The sequence below is a fragment of the Bubalus bubalis genome, chromosome 12, assembly GCF_019923935.1.
Source record: "Bubalus bubalis isolate 160015118507 breed Murrah chromosome 12, NDDB_SH_1, whole genome shotgun sequence".
NCBI classification, from domain to species: domain Eukaryota; kingdom Metazoa; phylum Chordata; class Mammalia; order Artiodactyla; family Bovidae; genus Bubalus; species Bubalus bubalis.
In genome coordinates, this window is record NC_059168.1 from 4,190,849 (window position 1) to 4,203,201 (window position 12,353).

The 12,353-nt window shown below is 44.3% G+C and overlaps 1 protein-coding gene across 9 annotated transcripts in view; it reads right to left on the reverse strand.

Annotated features, from left to right (window-relative positions):
- The window catches only part of TSGA10 (testis specific 10), a 108,948-nt gene that overhangs the window by 86,704 nt on the left and 9,891 nt on the right, over window positions 1-12,353 (reverse strand). For 2 of the 9 annotated variants that reach the window (XM_025260697.3, XM_025260694.3), the window contains exon 1: window positions 8,818-8,949. The exons of 2 other annotated variants lie outside the window; for them this stretch is intronic. Coding sequence is in view for 3 of the 7 variants with exons in the window: in XM_025260689.3 (XP_025116474.3) it covers window positions 8,487-8,630 (144 nt within the window). In the remaining 4 variants the exon portion in view is untranslated. Of the gene's footprint in view, window positions 1-5,744; window positions 5,766-8,486; window positions 8,704-8,817; window positions 8,950-12,353 lie in introns of those variants that run through there. 5 more of the 9 variants (XM_025260692.3, XM_025260691.3, XM_044925645.2 and 2 more) reach the window with 4 other exon arrangements.

Genomic DNA, 12,353 nt, shown 5'->3' on the forward strand with positions numbered 1-12,353 from the left:
TAACTGGAGCTGTAAGCTAACTCTCTTTTCAGAGAGAGGTAGTGGGGGACAGCCCCCCGTAAAGTCAGAGGTGTAGGTGAAAGCACAAAGCAGAAAGTAGGCAGACTCTGGTTTTCGGGGTAGATGCTCGAGAATTTCCAGGGGGACTCCTGAGGCTCGATCCCGCCTTTGCGTATGCCGAGCCTCCTTCCTCATGACCTTTGTCATGGGCGGAGTGCCTCACGCTGGCTCCCGGCAGTGATAGAATTCCAGTTGAGCTATTACAGATCCTCACTCAATATGCAATATGCCGGCTCCCGGCAGGGAAGCAACATAGCACCGTCATTAAAAGCCTGCTCTGTAGCATCAGTCTGCTTCAGTTCATGATGTCAGTTTTGCCCCTTGTCAGCTGCATGACTGTGGGCAAATTACTACTCTGGCCCCAGCTTCCTTATCTCTAAAATAGGGATGACAGTGACTTCCTTACTGGTTCAGTGGCTAACACTGTGCTCCCAATGCAGTGGGAGTGGGTTCAATCCCTGGTGAGGGAACTAGACCCCACATGCCACAACTAAGAGTTCACATGTTGCACTGAAAGATTCTGCATACCACAACTAAGAGCCACAGCAGCCAAATATTCAAATAAGTATCTAAAGAATAAAACAAAATAGGAATGATAACAGTACTTGCTTCACAGAGTTGTTGTGAGGATTTATTTTATGTAAAGCACTTAGAATAGGGCTTGGCAATAAATAATAACTACTAAATATTATTGTGACTGCAGCCATGAAATTAAAAGACGCTTACTCCTTGGAAGGAAAGTTATGACCAACCTAGATAGCATATTCAAAAGCAGAGACATTACTTTGCCAACAAAGGTTCGTCTAGTCAAGGCTATGGTTTTTCCTGTGGTCATGTATGGATGTGCGAGTTGGACTTTGAAGAAGGCTGAGCGCCGAAGAATTGATGCTTTTGAACTGTGGTGTTGGAGAAGACTCTTGAGAGTCCCTTGGACTGCAAGGAGATCCAACCAGTCCATTCTGAAGGAGATCAGCCCTGGGATTTCTTTGGAAGGAATGATGCTAAAGCTGAAACTCCAGTACTTTGGCCACCTCATGTGAAGAGTTGACTCATTGGAAAAGACTCTGATGCTGGGAGGGATTGGGGGCAAGAGGAGAAGGGGACGACAGAGGATGAGATGGCTGGATGGCATCACTGACTCGATGGACATGAGTCTCAGTGAACTCCAGGAGTTGGTGATGGACAGGGAGGCCTGGCATGCTGCGATTCATGGGGTCGCAAAGAGTCGGACACGACTGAGCAACTGATCTGATCTGATCTGAAATACTATTGTTATTTACAATTGTTATATAAATTATTATTTACAATTACTATTATTAATAATTTCTCTCAACACTCAACTTATTTAATTGGCCATCATTTCCTACGGATCTCTTCAGGAAAATCTCTCTCAAACACCTGCCTTCCACCATGACCATCACCGTTTCAGCTCATACTATCAGACTGTGACCTTTATTCACTTATCAAACAAATTCATAAACACCCTTGTGGCTTAGCTGGTAAACAATCCATCTGCAATGTGGGAGACCTGGTTTTGATCCCTGGGTTGGAAAGATGCCCTGGAGAAGGGAAAGGCTACTCACTCCAGTATTCTGGCCTGGAGAATTCAATGGATTGTATAGTCCATGGGGTTGCAAAAAGTTGGACACGACTGAGCGACTTTCACTTTCAGGAAAGGATGAACTATATTAGGTTTGGGGGCTAGACAGATGGAAAACAAAAACTTACAATTTCAACCCACAATGAATCTAGAGAATCCAGAACAAATAAACTGGAAATTACAGTATAGCATAGTTAGTATCATCTGAGAGAAATGCACATACATGTACACAAGGGAATGAAAAGTGAAAGTGAAAGTTGCTCAGTTGTGTCCGACTCTTTTTGACTCCATGGACTATACAGTCCATAGAATTCTCCAGGCCAGAATCCTGGAGTGGGTAGCCTTTCCCTTCTCCAGGAGATCTTCCCAACCCAGGGATCAAACCCAAGTCTCCCGCATTGCAGGTGGATTCGTTACCACCTGAGCTATCAGGGAAGCCTACACAAGGCAATACAGGACTACAAAAAAAGTATTTCTGATTCCTGGTGGTTCAGACAGTAAAGAATCTGCCTGCAGTGCAGAAGACCCAGGTTCAATCCCTGGATCGCGACGATCCCCTGGAGAAGGAAATGGCTACTCACTCCAGTATTCTTACCTGGAGAATTCAATGGACAGAGGAACATGGGTTGCAAAGAATCGGACATGACTGAATGTTTAACACTTTCACTTTTTCGCTTTCCCCCCAAAGACTCAGCACATATTTTCCACTTTCCCTCCAACTATGACCGTATTCCTACTGAAGCTCTTAACACAGTGTGTTGGGTTTGTTGGACGTCCACCGTCATCCTAACTTCAGCATGTTAAAACAGACCTCTTAATTTCCCCACCTGCACTCCTGCTCTCAACCCTGCCTCCACCGTGTCCCTTTCTGGTCTTTCCCGTGTCAAATGGCACTGTCGTTTGTACCGTGACTGAGCTAAAAAACTGAGGAGTTGTCCTTGTTTCCTTTTTCCTGAACCTCTTCAGACCCATCAACAAGCCCTTTTGGATGTATCTCCAAAATATATCCTCAATCCATCCACTTCTGTACATTTTAATTATTGCCTCCTTATTGGTTCAAATCAGCATTATCTCCCACATGGATTACTGAAGTAGTCTAACCGATCTCTTTGCTTCCACTGTTGCTCCCTGCGACCTGTTTTCCAAACTTAAATCAAAACAATCACTTTAAAATAATGAGATCCTGCACAAAAACACCCCAATGGCTCCCCACTGTAATCAGAATAAAAACCAAACTTTTTAAGGCCTGACTGATCTGGCCACTGCCCTCACATGCCAGAGCAGAGCCCCTACTCTCTCGTTTGTTCACCCACCAGCTTTACTGATTTTCCTCCTGTTCCTCTACCATGCCAATCTGTTTCCACTTCGGGGCCTCCTCCCTTGATTTCCCTCTGTTGAGAACATTTTCTTCCCTGGCCCTTTGTATGAATGGCTACTTCTTACCCTCAGCTCTTCAGCTCAAATATTCAAAAGGCCTTTCCTGATTTTTTTTACCTAAAGTACCCTCTCTCCTATTTACTCAACCATTAGGTTATTCACACTTAACACGATTTGAAATTATAACATTTATACCTTCATTTGTTTACTGTCTATCACCTTCTACCAGAATTAAGCTCCAAGTATTCTAGGCATTTGTCTGGTCACTGTTACGTCCCTAATGTCTAGAGGAATGCCTCGCACAAAGTTGGTACTCAAAAAAACCATTCCCAAATATCAATTTTGATGATTCAAATAAGGTAGTTTCAATGGTAGGAGGACTAACAAATGAAGGAGTAGTAAAGAAAAAGAAATAGAAAATGTAAACTTCTTTTACAAAGCGTGATTGTGAGAAAAGAGGTAGAGAAAGCTTGAAGGGCCAACGCAAGGGGAGAAAAACTTGTTTCTTAATTTCCTGTATGTCAAGGACCCCTTTCAGGAATAAGCAAAGCCCTGGGTCCTAGGACTTCCCATGTGGCGTGAGTGGTAAAGAATCTGCCTGCCACTGCAGGAGACTTAAGAGATGCAGGTTTGATCCCTTGATTGGGAAGATCCCCTGGAGAAGGGCATGGTAATCTACTTCAGTATTCTTGCCCGGAGAATCCCATGGACAGAGGGCTACAGTCCATGTGGTCGCAAAGAGTTGAACATGACTGAAGCAATTTACATGCACCTGAGTCCTGACCTCAGGAAAATGCAAACACATACAAAAGTTTACAAACCATTCCAGGGGGTTCAAGAATTCCCCAAAGTTCTTGTACTCTAGGATAAGAATTCTTACAGTATAAACACAATGAAGATTCCTAAGATATGGGTTAATGAAGAAAGTCCATTGAGTTAATAAGAGGAAACCAGGTAAGGGGTGTGCACTGTCCTTTGAGACAAACCAGAAAAAAGCAAGGTCAAGTGAAGATTTAAATAAGAAGGGGTAGAAATTTGAAGTTCCTGCCTGGCAGAATTTTAATTTTTCAGTGATACAGGAGTTAAGATCACGTGTTAAAAAGTATCATCAGGGGCTTCGCTGGTGACTCAGTGGTAAAGAATCCACCTGCCAATGCAGGAGACATGGGTTCAATCCCTGGTCTGGAAAGAGTCCCACGTGCCACGAAGCAACTAAGCCTGTGCACCGCCACTACTGAACCCGTGCTCTAGAGCCCGGGAGCCACAACTACTGAGGCCATGTGCTGCAACTACTGAGGCCATGCACGCTGGAGCCTGTGCTCCACAAAGAGAAGCCATACAAAGAGAAGCCCTCACACAACGAAGAGCAGCCCCTAATCGCAGCAACCAGAGAAAAGCCCACAAAGCAACGAAGACCCAGCACAGCCAAAAGTAAATTTAAAAATAAATAAAATTTTAAAATAAATAAAATCAGTTGCATTTAAAATGTACTCATCAGCGTTGACCAAAATATCAGGCATATACTATGTGTTCAACAAAAGTCTATTAAATAATTTGATTGACTAATTGAAAACTCTGGAGTTATCCTATATGGGATTCTGAAATCTGGTTCCACAAAAGATATCAACTCGTTTTCTTTGAAGAAAATTGTCTCCAAAAGTTTAGGTTAAAAGAGACTTTGAGGTAAGAAGGAATAGCTTCACTAACAGAGGACATAGAAAACCACATAAAATTTTATGAATAATTTTGAGCTAGATTCTGTATTTATAATAAAAATAAGTGAATAAATGTTTTAAGCATTCACTTCAAACGAAATAGTAAGGTCACTTGATAACTTTTCTTAAAAAGAAATAATCTCTCCAGTCATTCCATCCAAGCCCAAGCTCCTCATTTCTCTCCAATCCAGACCTTACTGTAAAGAAATAACCTGATTTGTTTAAGGAGCTTAAAACAGTGGCCTTAGGAGAAGTATCATTTATCATTTCCTCTTGTTGTCAAGAGGCTTTTCTGAACCAAAAGAATTTAATAACGTAGATTGATGTTAACAACATAACTAAGACAAACAGAACTACCTTACTTTGTTTGCTCTTCAGTTGCTAAGTCATGTCTGACTCTGCAACCCACGGACTGTGACCAGCCTGGTGCCTCTGTCCATGAGATTTCCCAGGCAAGAATACTGGAGTGCGTTACCGTTTCCTTCTCCAGGGGATCTTTCCAACCCAGGGAGCAAACCCACATCTCCTGCATTGGCAGGTGGGTTCTTTACCACTGAGCCACCATGGAAGCCCACCTTACTAACTAGCTCACTTCAAAAGATTATCATGGGTACATGGGGAAGAAAATTCACAGCAGTGCTGTTCATATTTACCAAAAACTGTAGAAACTGTAGCGTTCACCAACAGCACAGTAGATAAACTGTGGTATACCCTTACAATGGAACAACAAGCAACAAACTAATTACAAGCGATAACTAGGATCAACCATAAAAACAATGTTGAGTAATGAAGCAAAATACAAGGGAGAACTTAGTACAATTTCATGTACACAAAGTTCAAAACAAGCCAAGCTAGAAAGTGCAACTTCACATACAATGACAGTGAAAATCTATGGAAAACCAAGAAATGGCTGCCACAGAAGTCATGATAGGGGCTACATCTGGGGACATGGAGGCATGTATGCTGGGAAAAGGGAATGAATAATAACACACCTTCTCCAGGACTTCCTTGGTGGTCCAGTGACTAAGAGTGTGCACTCCCAATGGAGGAGATCTGGGTTCGATCCCTGGTAGGGGAACTGTATCTCATATGCTGCAACCGAAATCCGTCAAAGCCAAATAAATAAATATTTTAAACATAATACCTGCTCTAACCGCTTCTAACTGGAGTACTTTAAAAGCAAATTATCCTGAAACAAACTGAAAAAGAAAGAGACTGAGAATGTCTACTTCAGAGGAGTCATAAGCAGTGACTTTTTTCAGAAGGTAAACAAGATTTATTTTGGAAGTTGCCATTAAATAATGCTAAAGTGTATATTGTTTAAAATAAGTATTTCATGAATGTACCTTCCTAGTTATTGCCCACTAATTAAGACTAAAGCCAAAGCCTTTGACTGTGTGGATCACAATAAACTGTGGAAAATTCTTCAAGAGATGGGAATACCAGACCACCTGACCTGTCTCTTGAGAAATCTGTATGCAGGTCAGGAAGCAACAGTTAGAACTAGACATGGAACAACAGACTGGTTCCAAATAGCAAAAGGAGTACATCAAGGCTGTATATTGTCACCCTGCTTGTTTAACTTATATGCAGAATACATCATGAGAAACGCTGGGCTGGAAGAAGCACAAGCTGGAATCAAGATTGCTGAGATAAATATCAATAACCTCAGATATGCAGATGACACCACCCTTATGCCAGAAAGTGAAGAGGAACTAAAAAGCCTCTTGATGAAAGTGAAAGTGGAGAGTGAAAAAGTTGGCTTAAAGTTCAACATTCAGAAAATGAAGATCATGGCATCTGGTCCCATCACTTCATGGGAAATAGATGAGGAAACAGTGGAAACAGTGTCAGACTTTATTTTTTGGGGCTCCAAAATCAGTGCAGATGGTGACTGCAGCCATGAAATTAAAAGACGCTTACTCCTTGGAAGGAAAGTTATGACCAACCTAGATAGCATATTCAAAAGCAGAGACATTACTTTGCCAACAAAGGTCTGTCTAGTCAAGGCTATGGTTTTTCCAGTGGTCATGTATGGATGTGAGAGTTGGACTGTGAAGAAAGCTGAGTGCCGAAGAATTGATGCCTTTGAACTATGGTGTTAGAGAAGACTCTTGAGAGTCCCTTGGACTGCAAGGAGATCCAACCAGTCCATCCTAAAGGAGATCAGTCCTGGGGGTTCATTGGAAGGACTGATGCTGAAGCTGAAACTCCAATACTTTGGCCACCTCATGTGAAGAGTTGACTCATTGGAAAAGACCCTGATGCTGGGAGAGATTGGGGGCAGGAGGAGAAGGGGATGACAGAGGATGAGATGGCTGGATGGCATCACGGACTCGATGGACATGAGTTTGGGTGAACTCCGGGAGTTGGTGATGGACAGGGAGGCCTGGTGTGCTGCAATTCATGGGGTTGCAAAGAGTTGGACACGACTGAGCGACTGAACTGAACTGAATTAAGACTAAATGGTCTAGTTACTTGATCAATTCAAATAGGAACAAAAAATCAGTTTTATCCTGGAGGCAGATTTGAATAATGGGACACTTTCCTTTCATAGTTATGTTGTTCTTCAGTTGCTCATTCATGTCCCACTCTTTGAGACCCCATGAACAGTAGCACAACAGGCAACCCTGTCTTAAACTATAATAGATTTGTTATGTCCTAAAGGGCACCTCATGCGAAGAGCTGACTCATTGGAAAAAACTCTGATGCCGGGAGGGATTGGGGGCAGGAAGAAAAGGGGACGACAGAGGATGAGATGGCTGGATGGCATCACCGATTTTGGGTGAACTCCTGGAGTTGGTGATGGACAGGGAGGCCTGGAGTGCTGCAATTCATGGGGTCGCAAAGAGTCGGACACGACTGAGTGACTGAACTGAACTGAACTGAAACTGTCATAGATTAGTTATAACTATTAGTTCATAGTTATAATTAATCTGTTTTCTTATAATTTCAACCCGATTATTATTCTATTTATTTCTTTACGGGTTAAAGAAAAAAGTTTATTTGAAATTCTGAAAACCACTAGAGGAAATTTAAAACAACGAATATCCTGAGATAATAACCTAGACTGGAAGAAGGAAAACAAACACAGAGATAATGTCATCTATGCAATGTTTCCTGAAATCGCTATCCTTGACTTTTCTTAAAGAATAAAAAAAGTGTATTCCTTTGCGTGTTTAGGTATCATGTCCATGATCACAGCAAAGTTATACAATTTAAATCTCAAACACTTTTTCAAAGGAAAGCCAGCTTACCCTGCCTTTCTTGTGTATAATTTCTACTGTAATTATACGAGATTTTTCGTGCAAATGCCTACGTAATCTCGGCCCTTCACTTCCCAAAGTCTATAAAGTGGCTCAGAAATGAGAAGCTGGGAATCACGCAGACCCTGGTTGAACCCCCAAATCTCTGACTTCCAAATTCCTCAGCGCCACTCCAGCGCGTTTCTAAACAGAACAGTCCCCCCAACAACCAAGCCGAAAGCTGCGGCGGGAAGCGAAGCGGTCACCATAGGAACATAAGCTCAACTCTAAGCTCCCGAGAAAAGACAACACGCGCAAAGTTTGTTCCGGGAGGGTTTCTCTGGACCGCAACTCTGCCCGCTACCACCCCTCACGGCGGCGCCAGCAGCCAAAATCCACCTCAGGGGTCGCCCACAGACCCTAATCCCCGCCACACCCGCGCCCTGCAGCTGCCCTCTCAAAGGCCTGCTGACCCAGGAGATGCTTTACCCCAACGCGGCGCATCCCCGTGCTTCTACCTGGGGCGGTGGGTCCCTCCCCGGGCTTTTTGGCCCGCCATCCTTCCCGGAGATCATCCCGGCGACTACCAGGACTCGGTCCCCTCCTGGGATCCAGATCCCTCAAGGTCTCCATCCTCCGCCCCCTTCTCCTCCCTTCCCACTCCAAATCGACTTGGCCCCTCCCCGGAGGGCGGTGGGAGGCGGGACCGGGCAGGAGGGAGGCGGGACCGGGCAGGAGGGAGGCGGGACTCGGCGGGAAGGAGGCGGGGGCGGTTAGCGCCTGCCGGCGACGCCGTCGGCCCCGCCCTCACGCTCTGTACCTGAGGGGGCTCGTCCTCCACCTCCCCGGCGCCTTCACTCCGCTTCCGTCCCGCGCGCCCCAAGTCCCTGTGCGCACGCGTACCTGGCTCGACCCTCCCTCTCGCGGGGACTACAAGCCGTGCGCGCGCACACACGCACGTAGCGTCGCGTACGTCCGCCTGTCTGCCTTACAGGGCGCCCTGGAAAGGCTTCTTCCTGGTCCATCCGCGCCGCGCAGGCGCAAGCCCACGCAGCGCCTAGACGACCCTCCAGAGCGTCCCGTCTCCTAGTAACCAGCCTCCACCCACTTTTCCAAGATTTTTTCCCTACTTCCTGCGGGTGGCCACCTTAACTGAGTAGAGTGCGCGTGCGCAGAGCTCTATTTTTTATTTTTTTTCCTCCCCCTCCTCTGGTTGTCTTCCCTTAGCTCTGGGATACCTGCTGCTTTACTGCCACTTTTGTGTGCTATTTTCCCAGGGATCGGTCGCCATTCTGGACGGATTAGTGAATTCGTTACTCCGCAGTGTTGCTTTTGGGCGCTGGGAGGGTGATGCGCTCTCCAGCGTCGGTCAGGGGCCTCTGTGCGGGGAGCCTCCTTTGGTGAGGTTCTGCTGCTGCAGCCCCGCGAGAGAGAGCCGGCCTGTTGGGGTGAGCGCCCGCAGCCTGCACAGTCTGGGGAGCCCTGACCGCCCAGTACCATCCAGTCTGGGTTGAATCTGGGAATGACAGGGAGAGAAAAGTGACAGTGCAGATTCCTGACCTGTATATTTTCTCCACAAGCCAGGCCGTCTCCAAGGCCCCCCCAAAAAGTGATCACGGTTAACAAACAAACAAAAACTGAAAGGGTAGAGTATCTCACTTGATATTTAATATTGTATCGATTCTTTTCCTATTCAATAGTTTAAACTTGTCTTCTATTAGGAGCCTTCAATCTTTGAACACTCCTTTAACTTAACCAAGTATAACATTATTTTTGGCCATCCAACTATGTTAATGTTAATGTTAATTATTAGCTAAAAGTGAAGAAAGGAGCTTGTTAGTGAAAAAGAATGAAAATTGCATTTTTCTGCCAGCTGGAAAAGAAAAGTTTAGCCTTTTTAGCATTTAATGTTTAACATCTTTGGCTGCAAAGAATATAATCAATCTGATTTCGGACAATCTGATGATGTCCATGTGTAGAGTCTTCTCTTGTGTTGTTGGAAGAGGGTGTTTGCTATGACCAGTGCATTCTCTTGGCAAAACTCTATTAGCTTTTGCCCTGCTTCATTCCGTATTCCAAGGCCAAATTTGCCTGTTACTCCAGGTGTTTCTTGACTTCCTACTTTTGCATTCCAGTCCCCTATAATGAGAAGGACATCTTTTTGGGGTGTTTTAAAAGGTCTTGTAGGTCTTCATAGAACCGTTCAACTTCAGCTTCTTCAGCGTTACTGGTTGGGGCATAGGCTTGGATTACCGCGATACTGAATGGTTTGCTTGGAAACGAATAGACATCATTCTGTCGTTTTTGAGATTGCATCCAAGTACTGCATTTTGGACTCTCTTGTTGACCATGATGGCTACTCCATTTCTTCTAAGGGATTCCTGCCCACAGTAGTAGATATAATGGTCATCTGAGTTAAATTCACCCATTCCAGTCCATCTTAGTTCACTGATGCCTAGAATATCGATGTTCACTCTTGCCATCTCCTGTTTGACCACTTCCAATTTGCCTTGATTCATGGACCTAACATTCCAGGTTCCTATGCAATATTGCTCTCTACAGCATCAGACCTTGCTTCTATCACCAGTCACATCCACAGCTGGGTATTGTTTTTCCTTTGGCTCCATCCCTTCATTCTTTCTGGAATTATTTCTCCACTGATGTCCAGTAGTATATTGGGCACCTACTGACCTGGGGAGTTCCTCTTTCAGTATTCTATCATTTTGCCTTTTCATACTGTTCATGGGGTTCTCAAGGCAAGAATACTGAAGTGGTTTGCCATTCCCTTCTCCAGTGGACCGCATTCTGTCAGACCGCTCCACCATGACCCATCCATCTTGGGTGGTCCCACACGGCATGGCTTAGTTTCATTGAGTTAGACAAGGCTGTGGTCCGTGTGATCAGTTTGCCTAGTTTTCTGTGATTATGGTTTCAGTGTGTCTGCTCTCTGATGCCTTCTCGCAACACCTACCATCTTACTTGGGTTTCTCTTATCTTGGTCATGGGTAGCTCTATACAGTCAGCAGAAACAAGACCGGGAGCTGACTGTGGCTTAGATCATGAATTCCTTATTGCCAAATTTAGACTTAAATTGAAGAAAGTAGGGAAAACCACTAGACCATTCAGGTATGATCTAAATCAAATCCCTTATGATTATACAGTGGAAGTGAGAAATAGATTTAAGGGAATAGATCTGCTAGACAGAGTGCCTGATGAGCTATGGACAGAGTTTCATGACATTGTACAGGAGACAGGGATCAAGACCATTCCCAAGAAAAAGAAATGCAAAAAAGCAAAATGGCTGTCTGAGGAGGCCTTACGAATAGCTGAGAAAAGAAGAGAAGTGAAAAAGCAAAGGAGAAAAGGAAAGATATAAGCATCTGAATGCAGAGTTCCAAAGAATAGCAAGGAGAGATAAGAAAGCCTTCCTCAGCGATCAATGCAAGGAAATAGAGGAAAACAACAGAATGGGAAAGACTAGAGATCTCTTCAAGAAAATTAGAGATACCAAGAGAACATTTCAGGCAAAGATGGGCTCGATAAAGGACAGAAATGGTATGGACCTAACAGAAGCAGAAGATATTAAGAGGTGGCAAGAATACACAAAAAAACTGTACAAAAAAGATCTTCACAACCCAAATAATCACGATGGTGTGATCACTCACCTAGAGCCAGACATCCTGGAATGTGAAGTCAAGTGGGCCGTAGAAAGCATCATTACAAACAAAGCTAGTGGAGGTGATGGAATTCCAGTTGAGCTATTTCAAATCCTGAAAGATGATGCTGTCAAAGTGCTGCACTCAATATGCCAGCGAATTTGGAAAACTCAGCAGTGGCCACAGGACTGGAAAAGGTCAGTTTTCATTCCAACCCCAAAGAAAGGTAATGCCAAAGAATGCTCAAACTACTGTACAATTGCACTCATCTCGCATGCTAGTAAAGTAATGCTCAAAATTCTCCAAGCCAGGCTTCAGCAATACGTGAACCGTAAACTTCCTGAAGTTCAAGCTGGTTTTAGAAAAGGCAGAGGAACCAGAGATCAAATTGCCAACATCCGCTGGATCACGGAAAAAGCAAGAGAGTTCCAGAAAAACATCTATTTTTGCTTTATTGACTATGCCAAAGCCTTTGACTGTGTGGATCACAATAAACTATGGAAAATTCTGAAAGAGATGGGAATACCAGACCACCTGACCTGCCTCTTGAGAAACCTGTATGCAGGTCAGGAAGCAACAGCTAGAACTGGACAGGGAACAACAGACTGGTTCCAAATAGGAAAAGGAGTACGTCAAGGCTGTATATTGTCACCCTGCTTATTTAACTTATATGCAAAGTACATCATGAGAAATGCTGGGC